This window comes from Dunckerocampus dactyliophorus, chromosome 4 (assembly GCF_027744805.1).
Source record: "Dunckerocampus dactyliophorus isolate RoL2022-P2 chromosome 4, RoL_Ddac_1.1, whole genome shotgun sequence".
In the NCBI taxonomy this organism is placed as follows: Eukaryota; Metazoa; Chordata; class Actinopteri; order Syngnathiformes; family Syngnathidae; genus Dunckerocampus; species Dunckerocampus dactyliophorus.
The window spans coordinates 4,056,549-4,079,338 of record NC_072822.1 but is presented as its reverse complement, the minus strand read 5'-3'; the positions used below and the strand labels follow the sequence as shown (position 1 = coordinate 4,079,338).

General features: G+C 40.9%; 2 protein-coding genes across 4 annotated transcripts in view; both read left to right on the top strand.

The window, feature by feature from the left end:
- The window catches only part of LOC129180123 (pikachurin), a 57,459-nt gene extending 42,676 nt beyond the window's left edge, over positions 1–14,783 (top strand). For all 3 annotated transcript variants that reach the window (XM_054774232.1, XM_054774234.1, XM_054774233.1), the window contains 18 exons: positions 2,129–2,235; positions 2,303–2,538; positions 2,611–2,798; positions 2,895–2,995; positions 3,055–3,155; positions 3,579–3,723; positions 3,816–4,005; positions 4,288–4,413; positions 5,127–5,370; positions 5,437–5,548; positions 6,050–6,166; positions 7,136–7,316; positions 7,498–7,521; positions 7,657–7,735; positions 7,856–7,999; positions 8,100–8,183; positions 10,008–10,111; positions 10,216–14,783. In XM_054774232.1, coding sequence (XP_054630207.1) covers positions 2,129–2,235; positions 2,303–2,538; positions 2,611–2,798; positions 2,895–2,995; positions 3,055–3,155; positions 3,579–3,723; positions 3,816–4,005; positions 4,288–4,413; positions 5,127–5,370; positions 5,437–5,548; positions 6,050–6,166; positions 7,136–7,316; positions 7,498–7,521; positions 7,657–7,735; positions 7,856–7,999; positions 8,100–8,183; positions 10,008–10,111; positions 10,216–10,367 — 2,435 coding nt within the window. In that variant the 3' untranslated portion in view covers positions 10,368–14,783. The remainder of the gene's footprint in view (positions 1–2,128; positions 2,236–2,302; positions 2,539–2,610; positions 2,799–2,894; positions 2,996–3,054; positions 3,156–3,578; positions 3,724–3,815; positions 4,006–4,287; positions 4,414–5,126; positions 5,371–5,436; positions 5,549–6,049; positions 6,167–7,135; positions 7,317–7,497; positions 7,522–7,656; positions 7,736–7,855; positions 8,000–8,099; positions 8,184–10,007; positions 10,112–10,215) is intronic.
- A 3,964-nt stretch (positions 14,784–18,747) lies between these two features.
- LOC129179406 (putative defense protein Hdd11) lies at positions 18,748–20,947 on the top strand. The gene is made up of 5 exons (XM_054772609.1): positions 18,748–18,946; positions 20,206–20,318; positions 20,508–20,617; positions 20,709–20,773; positions 20,841–20,947. Exons 1-5 carry the CDS (start codon positions 18,748–18,750, stop codon positions 20,945–20,947), a joined length of 594 nt encoding a protein of 197 aa, XP_054628584.1.
- Positions 20,948–22,790: the final 1,843 nt, after the last annotated feature.

Here is a 22,790-nt window from a genome sequence, read left to right as displayed (position 1 = left end):
TTAGCCGCGCCATTGTTTAAGCCGCAGTGTTCAAAGCGTGTGGAGGGGAAAAAAAGTCGCAGCCTATATATATATATATATATATATATATATATATATATATATATATATATATATATATAATCAAACCATTTTGTGTGCAATTGTTTGATGTGCAGCGCCGCGTCATTTGGAATGATTTTTAAGTTTTTTGCAATAACTACTTTGACCGGAAGAGTTTCCACCATACAGGTCATGCGATCCAGGTGTCATCGTATAATACAGTGAATAGGGCTATGACACGTTAATGCTAGCATATGTAAGATACGTTTTAATCGACAGGACGAAGTGGTGTGTTTACTTCACTCAGAGAAAATGAGTAACTTCATGAAGTAATGTAAACAAGAAGTCCCAAATCCCTGAGTGAGTCAAATGTTGTTGAGGCAGATGGTGACGGACCAAATATGAGGGATGAGCCGTGACGATGAAATTTCCCCGTCTCAAAACAACAAAAAATGGCTGTTGGGGCAGAGACGTTGAGACAGACAGACGGACAGAAGCGGCGGGATGGACGAGCGTGGGTTTCTCAGCGGGGGATGAAAGCGGGTTACGTTCAAGTCTCATCAGACGGGATTAAGGACGGGATGCCAGACCCCCTTCTCTGCCCGTCCCTCTACCCCTGACACACACACACAATGCAGTGCTTCTTGAATGGGCAACGGGGGTGGGCCTGACGCACTGACATACTTTTCTTGCGGCTCCCCCACTGACAACCCCACAGTGTGTGTATGAGTGTGTTTGTGTTGATACTGGGTTGAAAGCGGGTGCTGTGGTTTGAGGGGGCATTGTTACACAACAGTAGATTAGTTTGCTGGGCGCCCCCCTGTGTGCCAGTGCTCAGTATGCAGGATTTAATGTTACTAGGCTGGCTTAATTAGCATTTTAAAACTTTGCAACATTCTGCTTTCATGAAGGCAGGACACTTAAAGTAAATTTCATATAATTAAGTCTATTTGCTTTTCCCAACAACAATACGGCCCACTTTGGGCATTAGGAGCACTGCGTATCACTTTGTAGAATTAAGTATTAGTTTTTGTTCAAGACTGCATGGGACAAAGACAATGGGGGGCAGGGGGCGTTGTTATGTAAGATAAGATTAGGCTTTCCCACTGTAGCCTTAATACTCCATGTATGTTTCAGTGTTTACACCAAGTTGACGCATTTTCTTTTCAGGATCACTGACGGAACAGTATCCTCTAGTGATGTGCGATACCAATGATTTTGTTTCCCATCCGATACTTTTGTTTGGTTTGGTTTCATTTGAACATGCATGCAAGTTACAATGGAATACATCACATAATTCCATTCACAGTTCCACATGTCCAAAAGGAGTAGGAAGAAGCAAAGCTTATGTAGTCCTACCCCCCATCCATTCCACATCTTGTGCAGTACATTTCATTCACTTCCTGTATTCCACATGTGATGTTTTAATACATAGAATAATGGTAAGGTAATGTAACAATATGATGTAATTAAGATTTTTTCATGAATAATATAATAATCTGTAGTTCAAGACTCTTCTGCCTTGTATTTTGCTTGTATTGTTTTTGTAATTCGCTCATCTTGGTGCATTGTTTGAGTTCCTTACTCAATCTGTTCCATAATTTCATTCCGCAAACTGAAATGCTGTGGGATTTTAGCCTTGTTCTCGCATATAAGTGTTTCAGTTTAGTTTTTCCCTAAGATCATATTTCTACTTGAGTGAAATTCAGGCTGATATCGGTACTTTTTGCAAATTCACCTAATGCGTCTGGTAAATTTTAAAAAGTAGTATATTTCATATCATAGCATTAAGCAAACGGGACAGTTCCATGGCCAAGAGCGTGAAGGGAGTGATAGAGAACAAAGGTACTCGTACTAAACATTCACATCAAGGACACAATGTGGACATGTTCGCTGTGAGGTGCTGCCAGCAATTTAGACAATAATGGCTGTGTGACTCATTCTCAGTGGACAGTAACTCTATACTGCTGTACAAGCTGTACACTGACTACTCCAGAGTATAAGTTTACTTTACTCTCCAAAAGGAAGATACTATAATAAAATTGCTTGCTGAAATGTGAGGGGTGTACTGTATATGTCCCAACAGGAGCATCAGATGTGGGCAGTGGTGATTACGGGCGTTACCTCACAGACACGCAGGTCAAAGACGACGACGGTTTTGACGACTCCGACTATGACATCTTTATTGAGAAGGTGAGTGGCTCATATTTAAAGATGCTACCATCATTTGCATGAATTTTCTCTTTCATATTATTCCCAGCTGAATCAGTTTCCTGATGTCAATCAAGACAACGGCAAGTCGCAGCTTCGCTCTCGCTCCGGTCCGTCGGGTCAGAACGTCGTCTACCGCATGAACACCATGGCTCCACCCGACAACACTTCACTTCCCCTGGCCTCCTCCACCACCCCTACAGTCTTCCCTGACTTCTCAGGTCTGATTTTCCCCACCAGCTCAGAGCGGGACATCACCACTCTGACCGCTACTACCACCACCAGGTCAGCGCTGAGAGCATCGTGACAGATTATGCAGGTGATGATCCTATCTTGATTGCGATGATCTTCCTCCAGTACCACTTTGCCCGCATCCACCGCGCCTCCCACCATCTCCCAGTGGAATGGCGAGGTTCCACGAGTCTACCAACTGACCTGTGACGACACAGTCTGCCCCCCCGACAGCTTCTGCCTCAGCGACTTTGGTAGCGGTGGGTCGCGCTGCCACTGCAACCTCGGACGTGCGGGGAACACTTGCTCTGAAGGTCAGAGAACAGAGCTGCTGTATTTATTTGATTTCATTACCATGTAATGAGCAACATAGCATGTGCTGATTGCACAATATCTGCATTCTTCTTCAGTGGTGTCCGTCAAGTTTCCCAGGTTCTACGGCTACTCCCACATGACCTTTGAACCTTTGAAGAACTCCTACCAGTCTTTTCAGATCACAGTGGAGTTCAAGGTGAATCTGTTGCTTATTGGAGGCGTCTTATCGACACTGACATTGTCTCTGTGCGACAGGCGGACGCTGAGGATGGTCTGCTGCTCTACTGCGGTGAGAATGAACACGGCCGTGGAGACTTCACCTCGCTGGCCCTGGTGCGAGGCAAGCTGCACTACAGGTGAGGCCATTGTGGCACCTTGCACGTGTTGAACTACACCGTCCAGATCAGTATTTGGTGTTAAATAGCTTCAAAAGCTTCACGTGTTGATGCTACACCGACTTTTAAGAAGGAGGCTAGCATCTGTTGTTGCCATGGCGACTTGCTGGCGTGCCCCACTTTCTGGACCAGCCAAGTCATTTTATTGAATTAATGAAAATGTGAAATCATGTATTACATTTTTGAAAACTTAAAAAACAAAAAAAAGAAATGTGAATTACAACATTGGTTCTGTTGCTGCTGTGTTGTCCAATTGTTAACAAATGACCATGTGATCAATCAGAGCTAAGTTTTCCGATCAGCGTTATCATGCACTCCAAATCCTGATAAATATTTCTGCTTTTCATTGGACAGCGATCACTTGTCAGTTGTGTTGTGGTCCAGGTTTAACTGTGGCACGGGCGCGGCTCACATCATCAGCGAGAGTCGCGTCGTGGTCGGCCAGTGGCACACGGTGACCGTCTTTAGAGACGGCATGAGCGGCTGGCTCCGACTGGACAACGACACGCCGATGTCCGGTCGATCCCCGGTAACGATATCACGTTTAAATGTTGCAGGTGTACCTTAGGAAATGGCCAATTAGTGTCCATTTATCGTATGTGTGCGTTGTTCCCGCTTCAGGGTCAGTACACCAAGATCACATTCCGCTCGCCGCTGTACGTGGGCGGAGCTCCGGGCGCTTATCACCTGGTGAGGACGACGGGCACCAATAGAGGCTTCGTTGGCTGCTTGCAAAGTCTGACCGTCAACAACATGGCCATCGACATCAGGCCGTGGCCGCTGGGCCGAGCTCTGAGCGGCGCTGACGTAGGTGGGCATTTTATTTATTGATTGATTGATTTGATTTATCTGTAAAACCATCAAGATGAGATGATTGCCTTAAGGCCTTTATTAAGCGTCCCATCAGATTGCTTTGATGTCAACCCAATGCTGCCTACAGCCACTAGGGGGGGCATATGTGCATGCTAAGCTATCACACTGAGGGAATCTTTTTTTTTTTTTTTTTTTTACTTGAGTTCTCACCTGAAGTTGTTCAGTGGCTGCTTGTGACTTCCTTTATGAAAAGCTGACGTTAGTGTTTTGTGGTGCGCAGGCGAGTGCAGCGACAGTGTGTGCGACGTGGTGGGCTGCGTTAACGGCGGCGTGTGCTTCGCAAACCGCGCCGATGGCTTCATCTGCCTTTGCCCGCTCAGCTTCAGAGGAGCGCTTTGTGAAGAGAGTGAGGGGAAATCATCTTCTTCTTTCTATTCACACACACAGTCATAAATAGCAGCCAGCAGGGAATGGTTGAAAAATTGATCATGAAATAAACAGATATCAGGGAATTTATCCTTGAAAAAGTTGCAAATAATAATATGCTGTATTATAACATTGTTGGTATATTAAAACATACCAAACGATATAACCAATATCATTTCTTATTGGCCAATGTTTGTGTATATTAAACCATAGTAAAGTACAAATGTAATTTCTTTGAGGTAATTTAATTTAGTTTAGTTTACTAATTTTACTTTTTTTTTTTATCAGCATGGACCAGTTTCATGTTAGAATTGTTTTGTAGCCCACAGTGATCACTGCTTGCAAATTTAAATTAATGTAGTAAATATTCATTTAAATAAATTAAAGTATTAATTTTTGTTTATTTTATAATTTATTTTCACTATTTTATTTTATTTTTTATCAGCATGGACCAGTTTCATGTAAATATTTTTTTTGGACTGGACCAGCCACATTTGTGTATAATTTAGTTAAATAATTATGATAGAATAAAGATTTAATAGACATTTGTGTTTCCTTTATCAATAAGAGCTATAATTGAATGGAATTGCCGCTGCCTTGATATATTAATCCAGAAGTAATTCCAGTAATGTCATTTAATGTGCCACCTGATACAAAACACTTGAACACTAAATCCTGTCTTCCTCCCCTCAGGCTTCTCTCTGTCATCACCGCTCTTCAACGAGACTCTCTTCTCTTACGCCGTGGTGCCGTGGCCTCAGCCCACTCAGAGCTACCTGTCCTTCATGGAGTTCGAGCTCACCTTCAGGCCGTCTGAGCCCGACGGAACGCTGCTGTACAGCGACGACGCCGGCAGTGGGGACTTCCTGGCCATCAACCTGGTGGAGCGATACGTGGAATTCAGATTCGACTGCGGCTCTGGAGGCGCTGTTTTAAGGTTATGCCCTGTCCTTTGACTTGCTGCCACATTTTGATGATGATGATGATGATGGTGATGCTTCAGGAGCAAGGAGCAGATCAGCCTGGACGCCTGGCACGAGCTGAGGGTGTCTCGCACTGCAAAGAGTGGCATCCTGCAAGTGGACAGCCAGAGGCCTGTGGAAGGATTTGCTGAGGTAATCATCCACTCTGCACTTTATCTTTGGTCGCCACAAGGGGGCAGATAAGCTCCATATTGTAATTGTAGTCATGGAAGAAATGATTAGAGCACCGTTGTTTCTTCAGTGTCTTGTTCATTTTCATGTCTGATACAACTAAAGGTACTTTGTTTGGACAAATATAACAATGACAGCAAAAATAACTCATTAGAGTTACATTTTCTGGCAGTAGAATGCTATAGCTATTCATGTAGGAACTTAAGTGATTTTGGTTATTATCAAGAAAAGCATGGAAGTTGCTAGATATCAGCTCTTAAATTCAACTCTTATGAGCTATATTTGTTAGCATCATTATATTTGTCCAAACAAACGTACCTTTAGTTGTACCAGGCATTAAAATGGATCAGTAAACTGAAGAAACAAGGGTGGTCTAATCGTTTTTCCATGACCGTATGTCATTCATAAAGCTTGCAAATATACTGTATGGTGCGACTATTAACTATTATTTGGTGTGTTCAGGGAGCTTTCACGCAGATAAACTGCAGCTCTCCTCTCTACATTGGAGGTGTGCCAGAGTACGAGAAAACCAAGAGAACCGCCGCCGTCATGAAGCCCTTCACCGGAACTATTCAAAGGGTAGCGTTATTTTCTCAACTAACGTACTTAAGTAAGTTTAGTACTGTCTTACAAATGTAAAAAGACGTCATTTGGACATAAAAATGACAGTATAATAAAAGTTAAACTGTCGTCCAAGTACACAAAGAAGTTAACCGCCGTAACCTTTAGCGCTAGTGTGGCACACATTTGGCATCTGCAAACGTGCCCACGCTGTCAGCATGAACTTTTTGGAGTCCAGGGTGGTATTTAGCTCTTTTGTGTACTTTTATATTTCACCTTAAAAAGTCACCAGTTCATCTACCCTCGGATGTTCTTCTTTTTTTCCAGTACAACATTAAATGTGCCATTGTACTGTTATTTTTTTCATGTTGACATAGTGTACTACCTCTGGGTGTCGCGAGATCTTGTGAGATTAGAACGTGACGAGATATCTCTCGAGAATCAGCACCTCCGAGTCCATAGTCCTCGCCTGTAAAGGGGGATAAGATCCTGCCCCAAGTGGAGGAGTTTAAGTACCTCGGGGTCTTGTTCACGAGTGAGGGAAGGATGGAACGCGAGATCGACAGGCGTTCATTCTTCGTTGTCCGTTCATTCCAGTATAGAACCAATGTGCACAGACACATGCAGAGTGAAGCTTCTTGTCATCCAGCCTGTGTGGTACAGAGTGACGAGGAAAAAGAACAATTTATCGAGGCCAGCAGAATTATTGACTTGTTTTTTTTTTTTTTAATCTAAAACTAATCAATTTATCGATTATTAATTATTGTAATATGTATATTTTGTAAGCCTCAAGAAAGCTGACAAAACATCTCTGAAGGGTCAGGCCTGTGTAGAAATTGAAAAGGCGTGATGGGCTTTTGCGCATCAGTTGTCCGCTTGATGGCAGTGTTGGCTTACTGTTCTCCCTCCCCCACCAAATGATGCTGCTTCTTCTGATGCAATGATGCTTCTTCTGTGCTTATTTGACCCCCCCAAACCCTCCATTAGCTGATACTGAACGATCGCACCATCTCCATAACAAACGGCTCGGCTGGCGGCGTGAACGTGGCCAATTCCGCTCACCCGTGCGTCCAAAGTCCCTGCGCCAACGGCGGAACCTGCAGGCCCAAGTGGGACGGCTACGAGTGTGACTGCCCCCTAGGGTACGATGGCCGGCACTGCCAGAAAGGTCCGTTGATCCCCGTGTAAAACATTAGAGATTACAAATGGTGGTCATAGACGCCAGTGGTATGTGACATAGTGAGCACCATGTGACATCGGGGATTAAATACATCATCTTTATGCAGGGGACAAGTTAATCCTTTAAACCTGTCTATGCCTTCTCTGTTTTTTTAATGCCTCGCCTGCAGAGTGTGGAAATTACTGCTTGAACAGTAAGTCAGCACTACAGTGTAGCTCTTATTTAAACATATAACAGACAGTAGCTGGTATCCTCTATGCTTAAAACAACGTGTTAGTGCTACCACCACGTGGTGATGGGGTGTAAGTGCACGTGTCCTTTTCTGCAGCCGTGACGGAAGCCATCGAGATCCCACAGTTCACCGGTCGCAGCTACCTGACCTACGACAACAGGGACATCCTGAAAAGGTTGCAATCAAAGTGTTTTTACCACCACAATGTGTCCCACAGGGCGTCCCCCAGTTGCTTCTGGTGCAGCCTACCGGAACTGTAAAAGTGGTGCGTTTTAACCCCGGTGTCACTCGACAGGGTGTCTGGTTCCAGGAACAACCTCTTCATGCGTTTCAAGAGCACAGCCAAGGACGGCCTCTTGCTGTGGCGAGGAGACACGCCCATGAGAGCCAACAGTGACTTCCTGTCCATGGGACTGCAGGATGGAGCGCTCATCTTCAGGTGTGGAAGCCACATATTGCGTATTAGTGTCTCCGGTGTATTTGCTGCATTTTGCCCCACACAGTGTGTACTCTGTATGTTCTTGTTGTGTCTGTTGTAGTTATAATCTAGGCAGTGGTCCAACAAACATTGTTGTCAATGGAACCTTCAGTGATGGGAAGTGGCACAGAGCCAAAGCAGTCAGGTGACTACCGAAAATGTTATTCATAATTGTATTATTTTGTTTGAATGAAATTGTTATTTTACTTATTGCAGTCATAGTATTGTATATAGTGAATACGAGTTTCTGTGCATTATCACAACTTTATTCTTGTAAAATGAATTAAATCAGGTCAAATTAAGAATGTCTCCTCATAATATTATGACTTGATTTGGGTCAAATTAGCACGTAATTGTAATACAGTATACAACTTTATTCTGACTTACTTTTCCTCTTTAAAATACATATTTTTACATTGTAATTTCACCACTGTCACTCATTAAAGTATACATTTTTAGTTCTAGTAAGACTTCTTTATTCTCCGATAATCAGGACTTTATTCAGATTTTTGATTGACTTTTTCCTGTAACATTACAAACTTATTATCATAAGATTGGGATTTTTTTTTTTTAACTATCACTTTAATAAAATCACCTTTACAAGGTAAAATCACAAGTATACTTCATAAAATGAGGACTTCATTCCAGTAAAATGAAGTTTGTTTCCTCATAATGACTAATAATGACTTAATTTGGGTAAAATTGCTTTTTCTAAATTAAAATATTTTTGGAAAAGCCTTTTTTTTTCCTGGTAAAATTTTGATTAGTTTTCGTCTTGTAGTGTCACAATTTTCACTCATAAAATGATCTCTAATAGCAATATTACAACTTTATTCTCATATAATTATGACTTTCAGGTAAAATGTATGACTTTTTTTTTGTAAAATGACAACATTTATTCTGATAAAATCAGGATTCCCCCTTCTACACCTTTTTCTCTTGTATAATGACGTATGGTTTCATTTTTTTCCTTGTGAGACTGCGAATTTATTCAAGTGAAATTATGAATCTATCTTTTTGTCTCCTAATACTGCTTCATTTTCATACAATCAATACAATTAAAAAATGTATTTATTCTCATAAAATTCCATTTTCCAATTCTTGTAAAATTGAGATTTTTATTTATTTTTTATTATAGATTCATTTGCATAAATGTAAAACTTTTTCCCTTCTAAAAGTACAACTTAATTTGAGTAAAATTTCTGTGTTTTTCTCGTAATATTATTACAAGCTATGACTTGACTGTGACTATTAGTATTTTTTTTTAATAGGTTTTTACTTTAAATTGTGACAAATATGAACATTTATTTGTCCAACGTGTTGCTTTAAACCCCTAGTTGTAGCATCTGCTAGCTGGAGGTGGTGTGCTTATATTTTTGGTTAAAAGTGTAATTTGAAGCCGCAGAGGCACAGCACCTTTTAACCGCACAAGATTAAAATTCGTAAACCTAAATTAAACCAGAATTTTGAGAATAAAGTTCTGATATTACCGGAAAAATATCCCAACGTAATGAGAGTAAATTGTAATTCAATGAGAAAACACGAAAACATAAAAATTTATTCTCACAAAGTTATTTATAAATTACCGAAATTTCCGGCTGTTTAAGCCGCTACTTTTTTCTTGAACTTTGAACCCTGCGTCTTATACAGCGGTGCGGCTAATTTATGGCTATGTTAAACACCGGTGCGTCTTATACACCGGAAATTATGGGAATATTTTTTCCTAGTACAGTCATGATTTATTACACATAAATGTAAAACTTTCTGCATGATAATATTACAACTTAATTTGAGTAAAATTGCTGCCTTTTTCTGCTCATATTACGACATTTATAAGACACGATTTTCGTTCTTGTAAAATGATAGATGTTTTTTCTTTGACTTATCCTTGTAACTGTGCAACTTTGTCATCATAGTTTTGCCCGTACAGTGGTGCGAGTGTATTTAAGTAAAGTGTTGACACGTGTAGGGACGGCCAGTCAGGGAAGCTGACAGTGGACGACTACGGGGCCAAAACGGGCCGGTCGCCAGGCAAGATGCGACAACTGAACATCAATGGACCGTTATATGTTGGTATGAAGCCCCTCCGCCTCCGTTTATTGAGCCTCTCTGATCAACGGTGGTGTCGTGTGTGTGTGTGTGTGTGTGTGTGTGTGTGTGTGTGTGTGTGTGTGCAGGCGGCATGAAGGAGATCGCCCTGCACACCAACAGGCAGTACGTCGGAGGGCTCCTGGGCTGCGTGTCGCACTTCACGCTGTCCACCGACTACCACCTGGCGCTGGTGGAGGACGCCGCAGACGGCAAGAACATCAACACGTGCTCCAAGTAGAGCCTCAGGTCCTGTTTTTGAAGAAGCGCGCCATCTTGGCTCTTTTTTTTTTTTTTTTTTTTTTGGCTGTTGGTCATTGTTGGAAGTGACTGAAACGCTGACACAATGATATGTTCATGTATCGGCCACAGGAGGCGACAAAGCGCTCCGCAGGCCAAAAGTTTAGAAGGACATTTTTGATGGGGAATTTTTTTTTTTTAACTGCAAATCCTTCTTTGATTGAAAGAGTAATCCTGGGGAGGAAGCGTTATGAAGGAACGGCCCGACCTAGAGCAGCTAGCACACATCCACTTCTTTGTAGAGGATTTTGCTTCGGCCTTAGCGACTTTCTCTCTCTTTTCTTCTTTTTGTTGTTCTTGTTGGTTGTCTAGTGGTTGTGTGTCTCTGTAGACAAGGTGTGCGTTTTTATTCATTTTTTAAGGTCGACACTCGCTGAGGGTGAAGCTTTAGCTGCAGTCATGTTTTATATGGTAAAAGGTTAGCCAAACTGCTGTGATGGTTTTCTATTCCAACAATGGTGTTGTCAGTCACACTGCCGACAAATCATTGGTGATTCATATCCAAATAATAATTTAAAAAAAAAAAAGCTTACTATCTCGCAGACACGGCGGCGTACATCGTTGGGATTCTTGCCGCGAGTCTCGTCACACTTGTTGCTAGGCAGAATTCATAGCGCTGAATCACAAATGACTCATACGCCAACGGAGAAAAAACAAAAAACTATTTGGTAACGGAACCACCGCTCTGTATTAAATCTTTTTTTTTTTTTTTTTTTTTTTTTACATGCATGCATGTTACATTGGAATACCTCCAATATTACAATTCACAATTCCAAAATAGAATTCAAAGAAGAGTATTTGCCCGATGAAGTGATTCTCTTTGTATTACTACTACTTTTTTCAGACTTCATTCTTGTAACGTTACATTTTTTGCCGACATTTTGCTGATTTATTCTAGTAGCAATGACAAATTTATACCTTTTACATGTGTTTTTGTAATATTAAATTAAACAAATACTATACTGTGGAACCTCGGTTAAAGTCCGCCCCGGTTAGCGTGTTTTTGGGTTTACGTCGAAAATTTACAGTTTTGCCTCAATTTGCTTCTATTCTCCGGTTAGTGTATAATATGGCGCACATCTTGCGGTGTTATTAATACGCTGCGTGAGTCTGTCTGTTGTGTTCTTTTTTTTTTTCGGAAAATGTCCATCCTTGTTAGCATCCTCTTAGCTAGCGAACAAAACTGCAACCGGACCCAGGAGTTTGCTCAGTTACGCGGCCCATCTATGATGTCATCAGCGGTTAACATAAAACACGTTTTAATAGTTTTACGTTCTAAATGCGTACAAATGATTGAATGAAAAGGAGAAACTAATATTTAAGGTTACTTTTATCTTCATTGACGACTACTCTTCCCAAAGACACGATGTGTCAGCGAGACACCCCACAGACACCATCTTCCTGTTTTGTCATGAGTTATTTCTTGAATTCAGTAGCGTTCCTCACCTTTTTTTTTTTTAGCAAAAATGCTGCAACTTGCAACTTTCTTTGGCTCCGTTTTGGGGTGAGAAACACCATTGAATTCAAGAAACAACTCATGTCAAAACAGGAAGGTGGTGGTGGCTGATCTCGCTGCCACACATCGCGTCTGTGGCTACAGTCACGTCAAGAATCACGTCTTTTATGAAGATAAACATTATCGTAAATGTTTATTTATCCCTTTCATTCATCGATGATATGCACTTTGAGTTTAATTTTGTTATACATCTAAAACTAAAATTGTTAAACTATAAAAACATGTTTTGGGTAAACATTTTTGGCTTCCTGGAACTGATGAATTGGATTTACATTGCAGTCGTCCCTCGCAATATCGGGTTTTTCAGAAATGAATTATGAAATGATCAATGTTTCGTGGTAGCCGATGGTCTGTTATTAGTCCAACACATTGAAGTACAAGCGATATGTAGTGTTCTGGTCACAAGCCGCAGTCATGACACAAGACATTGAGACATTACCTTAACACTGCATCAAGTCTTGAAGTCAGACATGATAGAGTGAAAAAAGGTTTTCCTCTCATCCCATGTGGATGTGGTAAGTTTTTGGCGTCTTAAATTTAGGCCCTGCCCACACGGGAACGCATCAGTGAGTGAAAACGATGTAATACAGAAGGCACACCTGCGTGTGGCGCTGTGAACAGGCACGCAGACGGAACCACGTGACATTCCAAACCATAGAAGAAGAAATGCACATAATTCCGTCGTCTTCCGCTTACGAGAAGTGGAATTACTTCTGCGAGTCATTATGGAGATGAGATGACAAAATATCAGGAGAATGTCGTCTGAGGTGAGTCACGTCCCTCAAAATATTCATTCATTATGTTGGCTTGTCGTCAAAGCTCACTTCTGGTCACGTGACGGCGACGGCGGATCGGTGACGTCATAGTTCTGATATTGCCTGTCGTGATGGAAATTTCGACTCTTTTTCAGAGACCCGGTTCTTTTGGCTCGGCTCACTAAAAAGAGACGTCTCTTTTGGCTCCCAAGTGGCTCATCAGATTTTTTTTTTTGTTGACTGAAATGAATTTACCACCAAATTATGTGTATTGTGTAAAATGAATTACCAATGCAAAAAATGCATGATAACAAATGTTTGTTTAAATTGATTTATTTAAACCTCATTGAGCAGCTACAAAAATAGATTCTAATGTTATATTATAAATAAAATACAAAGACAAAAAGCCCATCTCAATTGACCAATTAAGTCAAACTATCTCTTCATGCAAATTTCTCATGAACGAATCGGCTCTAAGAGCACCACAGTGTGTGTTTAACCCCACCGCTCCCCCTGCTCAGTGTGGACACAGAGAACCGCCCCACATCTTGACCAATGACATTCACCTTTTAACAGAAAATAAGACAAGGAAAAACTAATTGTCTCCCAACGACGCGAACCAGCTCCCATCGCTCATTTCAAAGAGCCGGCTCTTGGAGCCGATTCGTTCGCGACCGACACATTACTAATTTACCTGTCTACACCTACGCGGCAACGACAAGCCGCCGTTTTCAGACTTTCCCACTCTGGAAGAAGTCTTCAAAAAATATCGTTTCAGGTCACCCAGAATGCCGTTGCCGTGAGGATGAGAGGCTGAAACGCTAAAATACTTTGCCATTTTGACCTGAAAACGTTTCCGTGTGGATAGAAGCTAACTGGTTAGCTCGCTAGCTAGTGGCCGTCTCCAGTCCTTGCAGCATAAGAGTTGCAGTTTGGCGTAAACAATGAATAATAGGAGTGTAAAGGTGACAAAAGGCGTGTTATTTCATGCCCACATGGCTCTAATAATGTTGAAAACCCCATTTAGAAAGTCAGAAACAGCTTTTCTAACTCAGAAAATATTCAATTTTTAACATTTAATCCTATATCGCGGAAATTCATTTAACGAGTTCGTACATGGAACCAAAACAAGGGACGACTGTATTTCTTATGGGAAAAAATGTATTTGGTTAGCGTCCATTTCGGTTGGAGTCAGCTGCTCCAAATTTGCATAACAATAACCATCGAATAAAGTCAAATGAAATCTGTGGAACAGGAGAAGAGGATCTTCGACTTTTCCCTGGCAGAGGAAATGTGTTTATCATGTAAGGGCATCTAGATCACCAGTACCATCTGCACCAATGGCTGCACACGACCAAAAAAGAACAAATGATACCAACCACGGTTCCACTGCACTTGTGAAATCATTTATACACTTTTGTTGTACTATTACAACTTAACTGTCATAAAATGATGTTTTCCCTCCAATATTACAAGTCAATTTTCCCCAAATTGTAATTAAAAATGCTATTTTGTTTGGTAAATTGTATTGTGTTTTTTTGCTGGTATGTCTGGTGAAATTATGGCTTTTCGTGAAAATCACAACTTGGTTTTGGTGAATTACGGCTGTGTTCCTTTTGACTTTATTCTTGTAATTCTGTGCCATTGTTTTTTCTCTTCCAGCGTGCCGCTAGCACGACGCTGTCCACATGTTGCAGCACTAGTGGTGGCAGTGTTGTCCTCCCTACAACAATGTAAGACTGCAACATGACTGGAAGTCTTCTTTATTTCAGTCCGCTCATTGTTTCTGTTGAGCAGCAGAGGAGCGGTAAAGCTTGACAAATGGGGTCATGGGTCATCCGTGAATGTCGTGCAGCTCTAATTGGTTTGGAAGGGAAAAAAAACCACAGAAAGTCAGCAAAGACCTGCGGCATTAAATGTAAATAAGACATCATGTGACTGATCACCTGCTGTCTGCTCTTCCCGCATGATCGATAGTTCCAATGATCACCTTTATTTGGACTGTGAGCTGTCCCACATATATTTCACCCGCTGTGTTTGCCAACAAGAAGAACACGGTAATTGTTGCTTTAAAAGATGATTTTGTTGCCACACCATGGGGGGGGGCTGACTTTGGAACGGAATTCACAGAAACATTTAAAGGTACACTTCTGCTCCGTCTTCTCCTGCGCCCTCATCATCAAAATCCTCATTGTTGTTCTTTCTCTTGGGTCTTCAGGGGAAACCAGGCCTACAGCTTCTTTGGGGGGGGGGGGGGTCGGAGCAGTTGTCATGGTAAAAATAAAAGGTCAGTTTTTCTGTTTTATTTGTGAAATCTTTGAATGTGAAGTCAGTTGATCTGTTCCAGGGTCAACCTGCCACCACCGTAAAACCTTGATTAAGTGTAGGTGCAAGGTTCCAAGTCACATGTTAACGTCGTTCGCTTGATACACAGGTGTAAAAAGAAGCTAACCACTGGTCATCGGAAAGGGAAAAATCCAACCCTTCGCTTTTTAATGTTGAATATTGTAGAACAACGTGAAGGTGAGTCACGTTTGATGCATTTTTTGTTGTCATAAAAGTGTCATTACTGCGAGTTTGTGTGTTATTTGGAGTTTTCTATTCATTTCCATTGTGCAAGATGGCAGTTATTGGTAACGGCGGGAGGAGCGAGCTCATAAATTAGACGTACAGCCGTCCCTCGCTACATCGCCGTTCGAACGTTTCAAAAATTACGTAATGAATAAATGATTGGTGTTTTGATGATTGGTCATGAAGTCAACCACAGCATGTCTGACATGATAGAGTGGGGCGTGGGGGGGAAGTTATCCTCCCATCCCGTGTGGAAGTGGTACGTTTTTGGCTTCTTAATTTGTTCTTCACTCCGCTTGAAGCACTTTCTTAACTAGTTAGCTCGGTAGCTTGCCATGCTAGCAGTGGCCATCTCTTATGTCCCTGCAGTGATCCCGTACCCTGCACAACGTGTTGTGAACCAAGAATAATAGGAGCGTAACGGTGACTATAGGGGTGCTATTTCATGTCTACAGGGCTCTGGTAATGTTTAAAACCTATTTCAAAAGCTGTAGAAAGTCATAAACAGGTTTTCTATGCTCTATCTGCAAAAATATTCCATTTATTAATACTGAACCCCACTTTGCGGAAATTCACCTATCACAGTCGACTCTGGAACCAGTTAAACGTGGTAAACAAGGGACGACTGTACATACGTTGCACTTCAAAAGCTAACTTTGTCATGCATGACTCAGCCTACCATTTTTTTTCTTTTACTTTGTAAATTATTTGTATTTTAGTATTTTGCAAGATGGCCGTTATCATAACGGGTAGAATGAGCAATCGCATTAATTACATTGGTGTGAAAAAGTGTTTGCCCCCCTTCGTGATTTCTTTTTTTTTTTTGTATGTTTGTCACACTTAAATGTTTGAGATCATCAAACAAATGTAAATATTAGTCAATGACAACACAACTGAACACAAAATGCAGTTTTTAAATGAAACCTGTTATTAAGGGAGGAAAAAATCCAAATTTACATGTCCCTGTGTGGAACAGTGATTGCCCCCTAAAGCTAATAACTGGCTGGGCCCCCCTTAGCAGCAACAACTGCAATCAAGCGTTTGCCATAACTTGCAGTGAGGGGTCATTTTGGTTGGCTGCCACTCCTGGGAGGTTCACCACTGTTGCATGTTTTTGCCATTTGTGGATAATGGCTCTCATTGTGGTTTGCTGGAGTCCCGAAGCCGTAGAAATGCCTTTTTATAACCTTTTCCCGACTGATAGTTATGTTTTAACAGGGGGGGCAATCACTTTTCCACACGGGGCCATGTAAATTTAGATTTTTTTTCTCGCTTAATAATAAAAAGTTTCATTTAAAAACTGCATTTTCTGTTCAGTCAGTTCAGTCAAAAAATAAGGAACTTAGGAAGGAAGCTAACACTTTTTCACGCCACTGTATACAGTATGTTGCCGCTACGCACCTGCTCGTACATGAGTCAGCCTACTGTGGATTTTTTGACTTTGTGGATTATGTTGAGTAGCTCTGTTTATTTTTATGATGCAAGGTGGTGGTTATCATTAACAGCCAGCAGGAGGAGCGATCGCATGCATCATATGACACACAGGTACTTTGTTCAGGCACATGGCCTCATGTGAACAACAGGCTTTCAGTATCTGCATCACTCCGCACCTCATTTGACATCACACACACACGGCTGCAATTTCATCTGTGACTCAATGGAATATTCAATTGAGTTATGTTCGATTTTGTTGGTGGGGGGCTAATCCACGGCTTCACACACACACGCACACACACTCACGCACGCACACTAGACTGAAGTCATGCCATGCACACTCACGGGCCATAATATTAGACACACTTACACCATTAAAATGAATACAAAAAAAGCTTTATTCAGGTTTATCTCACACATAATTCCTTAACGGGCACATTTTCCCCTCCGAGCGCTTCTTGCATTTAATCTTTTTGGATTTTTCTCAAATAAGAGATTATTTTTTTTAGGACAGAATATAAAAAATACTCCAGTCAGCTTTACAATGGTGACGCTAATCCTTGACACACAAAGATTAGAAGCCGTGGCCCCACATTTCCAAGAAAACATTTCGTCATGGAAATAAGAGATTGGACACACTGGGATTATTGTTTTTGGAGCGTGCTGTCATGCAGGATACTATGTTATGTATAAGTTAGCTCTCATGGTGTGTCACTGCAGTAAATATTTTTAATACGCTAACTTTAACTATAGCGTGTCATCATTTAATATTTAGTTAAGTAGTATTTAGTTAAATATTTAGTAATATCATTTTTACAACTTTCTGGAAGGGCTCGAATGAGGACTACTGTAGCAACAAAATACCTCCAAACATCATGAAAATACCATAACAATGAGATATTTCCCCCATAAGTGTTTAAAAAAACTAATTACATGAAATAAAAATGTGAAAATATAAAAACTTACAATAAAAATGTATAAAATAATATAAACATATGATATATAATATTTAAAAAATCACAACAAAATAGCCTAATTCTCCAGTTGAATAATAATATTGTAAACCATATATTTGAAATATGTTACGGTGTTGTCGTTCTAGCTGTATGCGTAGCAGTAATGCTGGTTGTGTACAATTCTCCAATACATTTAGAAAATGCGCATACATTTGGGCAGTTGGATTTCATCAGCATACCATGAAATAAATAGATACAAATTCAAAATAAACAATTGCAGTTTTTAAATGAAACTTTTTGTTATTAAGGGAGCAAAAAAGTACACACCTACATGGCCCTGTGTGGAAAAACTGAAAATCATTGACATCCATCAGTTTGGAAAAGGTTATAAAGCCATTTGTAAAGCTTTGGGACTCCAGCGAACCACAGTGAGAGCCATTATCTGCAAATGGCGAAAACATGGAACAGTGGGGAAACAAAGTGAAGACTTTGGAGTGGCCTAGTCCAAGTCCTGACCTGAATCCTATTGAGATGCTGTGGCATGAACTTAAAAAGGCGCTTCATGCTGGAAAAGCCTCCAATGTGGCTGAATGACAACAATTCTGCAAAGATGGGGCGGGGTCGTGCGCACTGATTTTTTTCCCTTAATAATAAAAAGTTTCATTTAAAAACAGCATTTTGTGTGCAGCTGTCATTGCTGTCATTGACTAAACACCAAAAAAAAAAAATTGATAAAATATAAAAAAAAAAATACAAATAGTAAAATGAATGACGATACATTTAACGTACATAATGAATATAATGTGATGACATGTGATTTTCTGGGAAGGTGCTGTAAAAGTCGATATTCTAAAGCGTGAAATCTGTTCACAAACCTCATATCTTAATTAGCTGGGGGCAAACTATTTGTCAATGTGTATAATGGCGTAAAAGAACTTAACCTTAAGACTTCTTGAGGTGGAACAAATGCAAATGCTCTGCTTGTGTGACTCAGCTGTGCTTCTGGAAATAAAGCCGCTCTTCTGTCGCACTTCTTGGGATATTTTGTTGTTTCTTTTACTCCTGCACGGTTCGTCTTCTCTGCTCTAAATGGAGCTCTTCCTGTCTGCTCTTCTGCCGCCGCTGCTGCTGCAGGTGCTGAGCTCCGTCAGGGCCTATCCTAGCGGGGCACCCACGGGCGCCTGCGAGGACATGACCCCTCGACATGGGGTGCCAGCACAGTCGTCACCATCGCCCTACGTGCTGATCACCAACAGCCGTGTGTTTCAGCCCGGTAAAGCCATCACAGGTAAGACCAATGGATCACAATAGACACAGTCCTGTCTTTATTATTATTCTGTGGGCTCCAACTTAGTTCACTTACAGTAAGGAACAGGCGCTTCTTTTATGTTTTAATCATCCTACAAAGAAACCTCATAAACACTCTTTGTTTTTTTTTTTTTTATTTATTTAGGATGTTACACACACATCGTCCCAAATGTACATACTTGGTCAACAACAGCAGGTCTTTTTGTTAGCTTTTGATGTCTTTTTAGTAAGTTTAAAACCTGGCACCTTCCACTCCCATCCACTAAATAAATAGTAATAATGTAATGGAACGTGATTATTTTATTTTAATTACAGAATTATTTCATAACACATTTGATTTGATTATTTTTACTTTTTTTTTTTTTTAACAGCATGCCTTTGACTTTTTTTTTTTTTTTTTTGTCTTTTTGGTAAGTCCCAAACCTGACACCTTCCCCTCACAACCACTAAATAAATAATAATGTCATTTAATAAAAAAAAATCCTTTATTTCGTAACACATTATTTTATTTGATTATTTTTAGATTTTTTTGTATAGCGTGTTTTAGTCTCAAACCTGACACCTTCCCGTCATAATTACTGAAAAAATAAAATGTATAAATTTTATTTGTTTACTGTTATTTATTAACACCATTAAATTGTTTTAGATATTTGTTTTCACGAGCATGTCTTGTCTGCTTTTTATGTCTTTTTAGTGAGTCTCAAACCTCGCACCTTCCACTCACAATTACTAAACAAAGAGAATGATATACATTTACTTCATTATTCTTTTATTATTTTATATTTAGTTTTTTATTTACCGACGCACCATTGATTTATTTTCAAAAGCATTTCTTTTGTCTGCTTCTTGTGTCTCAAACGTGACACCTCCCCGTCCCAATTTGGTACTGTTATGTATGAAATGTATTACAATTTTTACTTTTTTTACGTTGTATATTACTTGGTATATATATTTTATTTACGCATTGTTTTCCAAATGCATATTTAGGTCAGCTTTTTTCCTTCCTGCTAGCATGTCTCAAATTAAATATTTTAATAATTGATTCTGTTTATGTCCATTAAATTGTATTTTTGTGTATTATTATCACACTCTTATTTCATCAACATTAAGTTTTAATGTTATTTTTCAATAACACGTCTCACGTGCTGCTCAAACCTGATACCGTCTCGTTCCAATTCTTTTGTTTTGTACTGCTAAATGTCTGAGGCACAATTGTAGATTGTCCCCCCCCCCCAACAGTGACCATCAGTGGACCAGAGTACAGAGGTGTGCTGCTGGAGGCTCGCTCAGGAAACAGTTTCTTTGCTTTGGGCACCTGGCAGAATCCTCCTCCTGATACAAAGTTCCTGCAGGTTAGTTAGTTAGCGTCCATCAGTCAAGTAAAGCAACAATAAGATCGGGTTGCTCGAGCAGATTGTCACATTTGAGGCTACATGGCGAGAAATGACAAAAAGGACATGCAAGCTGCAATTTTCAGGTCCAGTTATTACATACGGGTGCTTTAAAGAGCGACGTGTGATGTCCTCATGCTGTGTCTGCAGTGCACGGATAATCCATATGGCGCCATCACGCACGCCAACACCAACGTCAAAGGCAACGCAACAGTCTACAGCTGGATGCCCCCTGACATTGTGACCCCCGTCTACTTTGTGTAATATTACATGCAGTATAACACACACCGATCATGATTGGTCATCGATGAGGACCGATGTGTTAAAGCGGTGATTGCTGTGGTCTTCCAGGGCCACGGTCGCCCAGCAGCGCACCGTCTTCTGGGTGAACGTGAGGTCCAACGTGATGGCCAGAGGTAAGGTGTGCGTGAGCTTCACTGCTAGAAGTTTCAAGATGCATGGAGTTGTGTTTTGTCCCGGCAGGAAAAGAACGTATCAGCCTGGCGACGGATGCAAGTGTCGGCTTAGCTGATGGCAAACATTTTGTTGCCCTCTTGACTTGTTTGCTTATGCGGCTTTTGTTGCACTGAACACGAACACACTCTGTCCAGCCTCGCCAATTGGCTGGCTCACAATCTATCAGGTGATTCCTCAGCCTCCTTTAGCAGCGACACTTTCCACAGCGCCATGTCAATATGGGGCTTCATCTTTATTGTATAATCCAGGGGTGTCCAAAGTGCAGCCCGAGGACACACAACTTTTTTTTTTTATTACATTTTTTTTTATTGGTACACAATCTAAAAGCATAATTTACAAATAAAACTCCATCAGATGTGAAGGAAATGTGATGTGCAGATAGATCTTAAAGTGAGTTTATATCCTGCATACCTTTTATCTTGTCCTGAAATTCCAATCCATGCGTTGGACTTAACATTTTGCCCATTTTTGCAGAGCTGCTGGAAATGTGAATTTCTCTTGGAGAATAATAAAGTATCTGTCTCTCTATCGGTCTATCGATGTACAGTATGCATCTCATGGAATTAACACCGCCGCCCCAAGTGGCTGCCTTTCAAGCAGCTCTTTTTTTATTCAAGCACATTTTTATGTGCCATGAGAGCAACGTCCGGCATCGGTGTGATTCCCCGTCTACCCATTGATATCGAGGCGGCGACGCCGGCGCTAAGATGAAAGTCAAGCAGCCAGCGAGGAAGTGGAGATCCAAGCCTTCGGTACCTTCTATTATCATGGGAAACGTGAATTCACCACCGAGCAAGATCGACGAGCTGACAAGAACGTCAACACCTTCAAATTTGTGCTTCACTGAATGGCTAAGAGCTAGCGTCCCAGAGGCTAACGTGAGGAGCTAGCAGACGTCAGAGCGGCCAGGAACGAAAGAGCCTGTGGAAAGCGCAAAGGAGGTGGGCTTGCACTGTTTGTGAACAAACTTGAAATGTACATCCATACAGCATTGTTTTAATATCGGTTTTAAGTATTGGGGGAAAAACCGATCCTGATGTCTACCGATATCGGTGGGCCAAGATATAGATATATTTTTTTCCTTTTAACATTTTCACGCAACATTTCAACTTTGTCGTCACACGAAAACATCATTCATGAAACGTTCACATGATGGTGCTATTCTCACGACATCGCCATCATTTTAGTAACGTTGCGCTTTATTCCTGTAACCTTATGACCTTTTTCCTGGAAAAAAACAAAGACTCATCTCACCTCTGATGTCATGATAAGGATTGTGACTCCGTAATAAAAGCACATCCTCTTTTTATTTCTATTTGTTCTGCTTTCATTCTAGAGGGGCGGAATGGTGAAAGGTGAGGCGGCGTGTGCGTGTGTCAGGATGTTGTGTCCCGGCGTGGTCTTCTGCTATTGACCGAAACTCCTGTTTATGAAAGCGAGTAAGCTTTGACCTGCATTTTCCAAAATGGTGGCTGTGTAACCTACATTCCCTCTGGGTTGGATAACACATCAATAACACACACTTAAGACTCTTTGCATTGTGTGCTGGGCACTAAAGCTCCGCCTACTGTACGTTACCATGTAGCCTTCATTTCCTGCTCGTGCAACGTATGCTCAACTACAACAGTATAGCTTACAGGACATTGAAGGGAACGTTTGCATATATATTTAGATATTTTTTGTTTGTTTTTCTGATGAAAATGCACATTTTCAGAGCAACCTAGTGCTCTGAATGAAGGGCCGCCTATATTAGTACCAACCACCGTGCAGTAGCTATTCCACCTAATAAACTCCAAATAAAAACAGCTCTATCACAAGTTATACCCGAATATTATATTAATATTATGTAATATCGGTATTCTAAGAGCATCACAACTTTATTCGTGTGATGTCAAAACATTTTATTGAACATTTTCTCAGGTACATTAATTACCCCTTTTATTTCTCGTAACAATG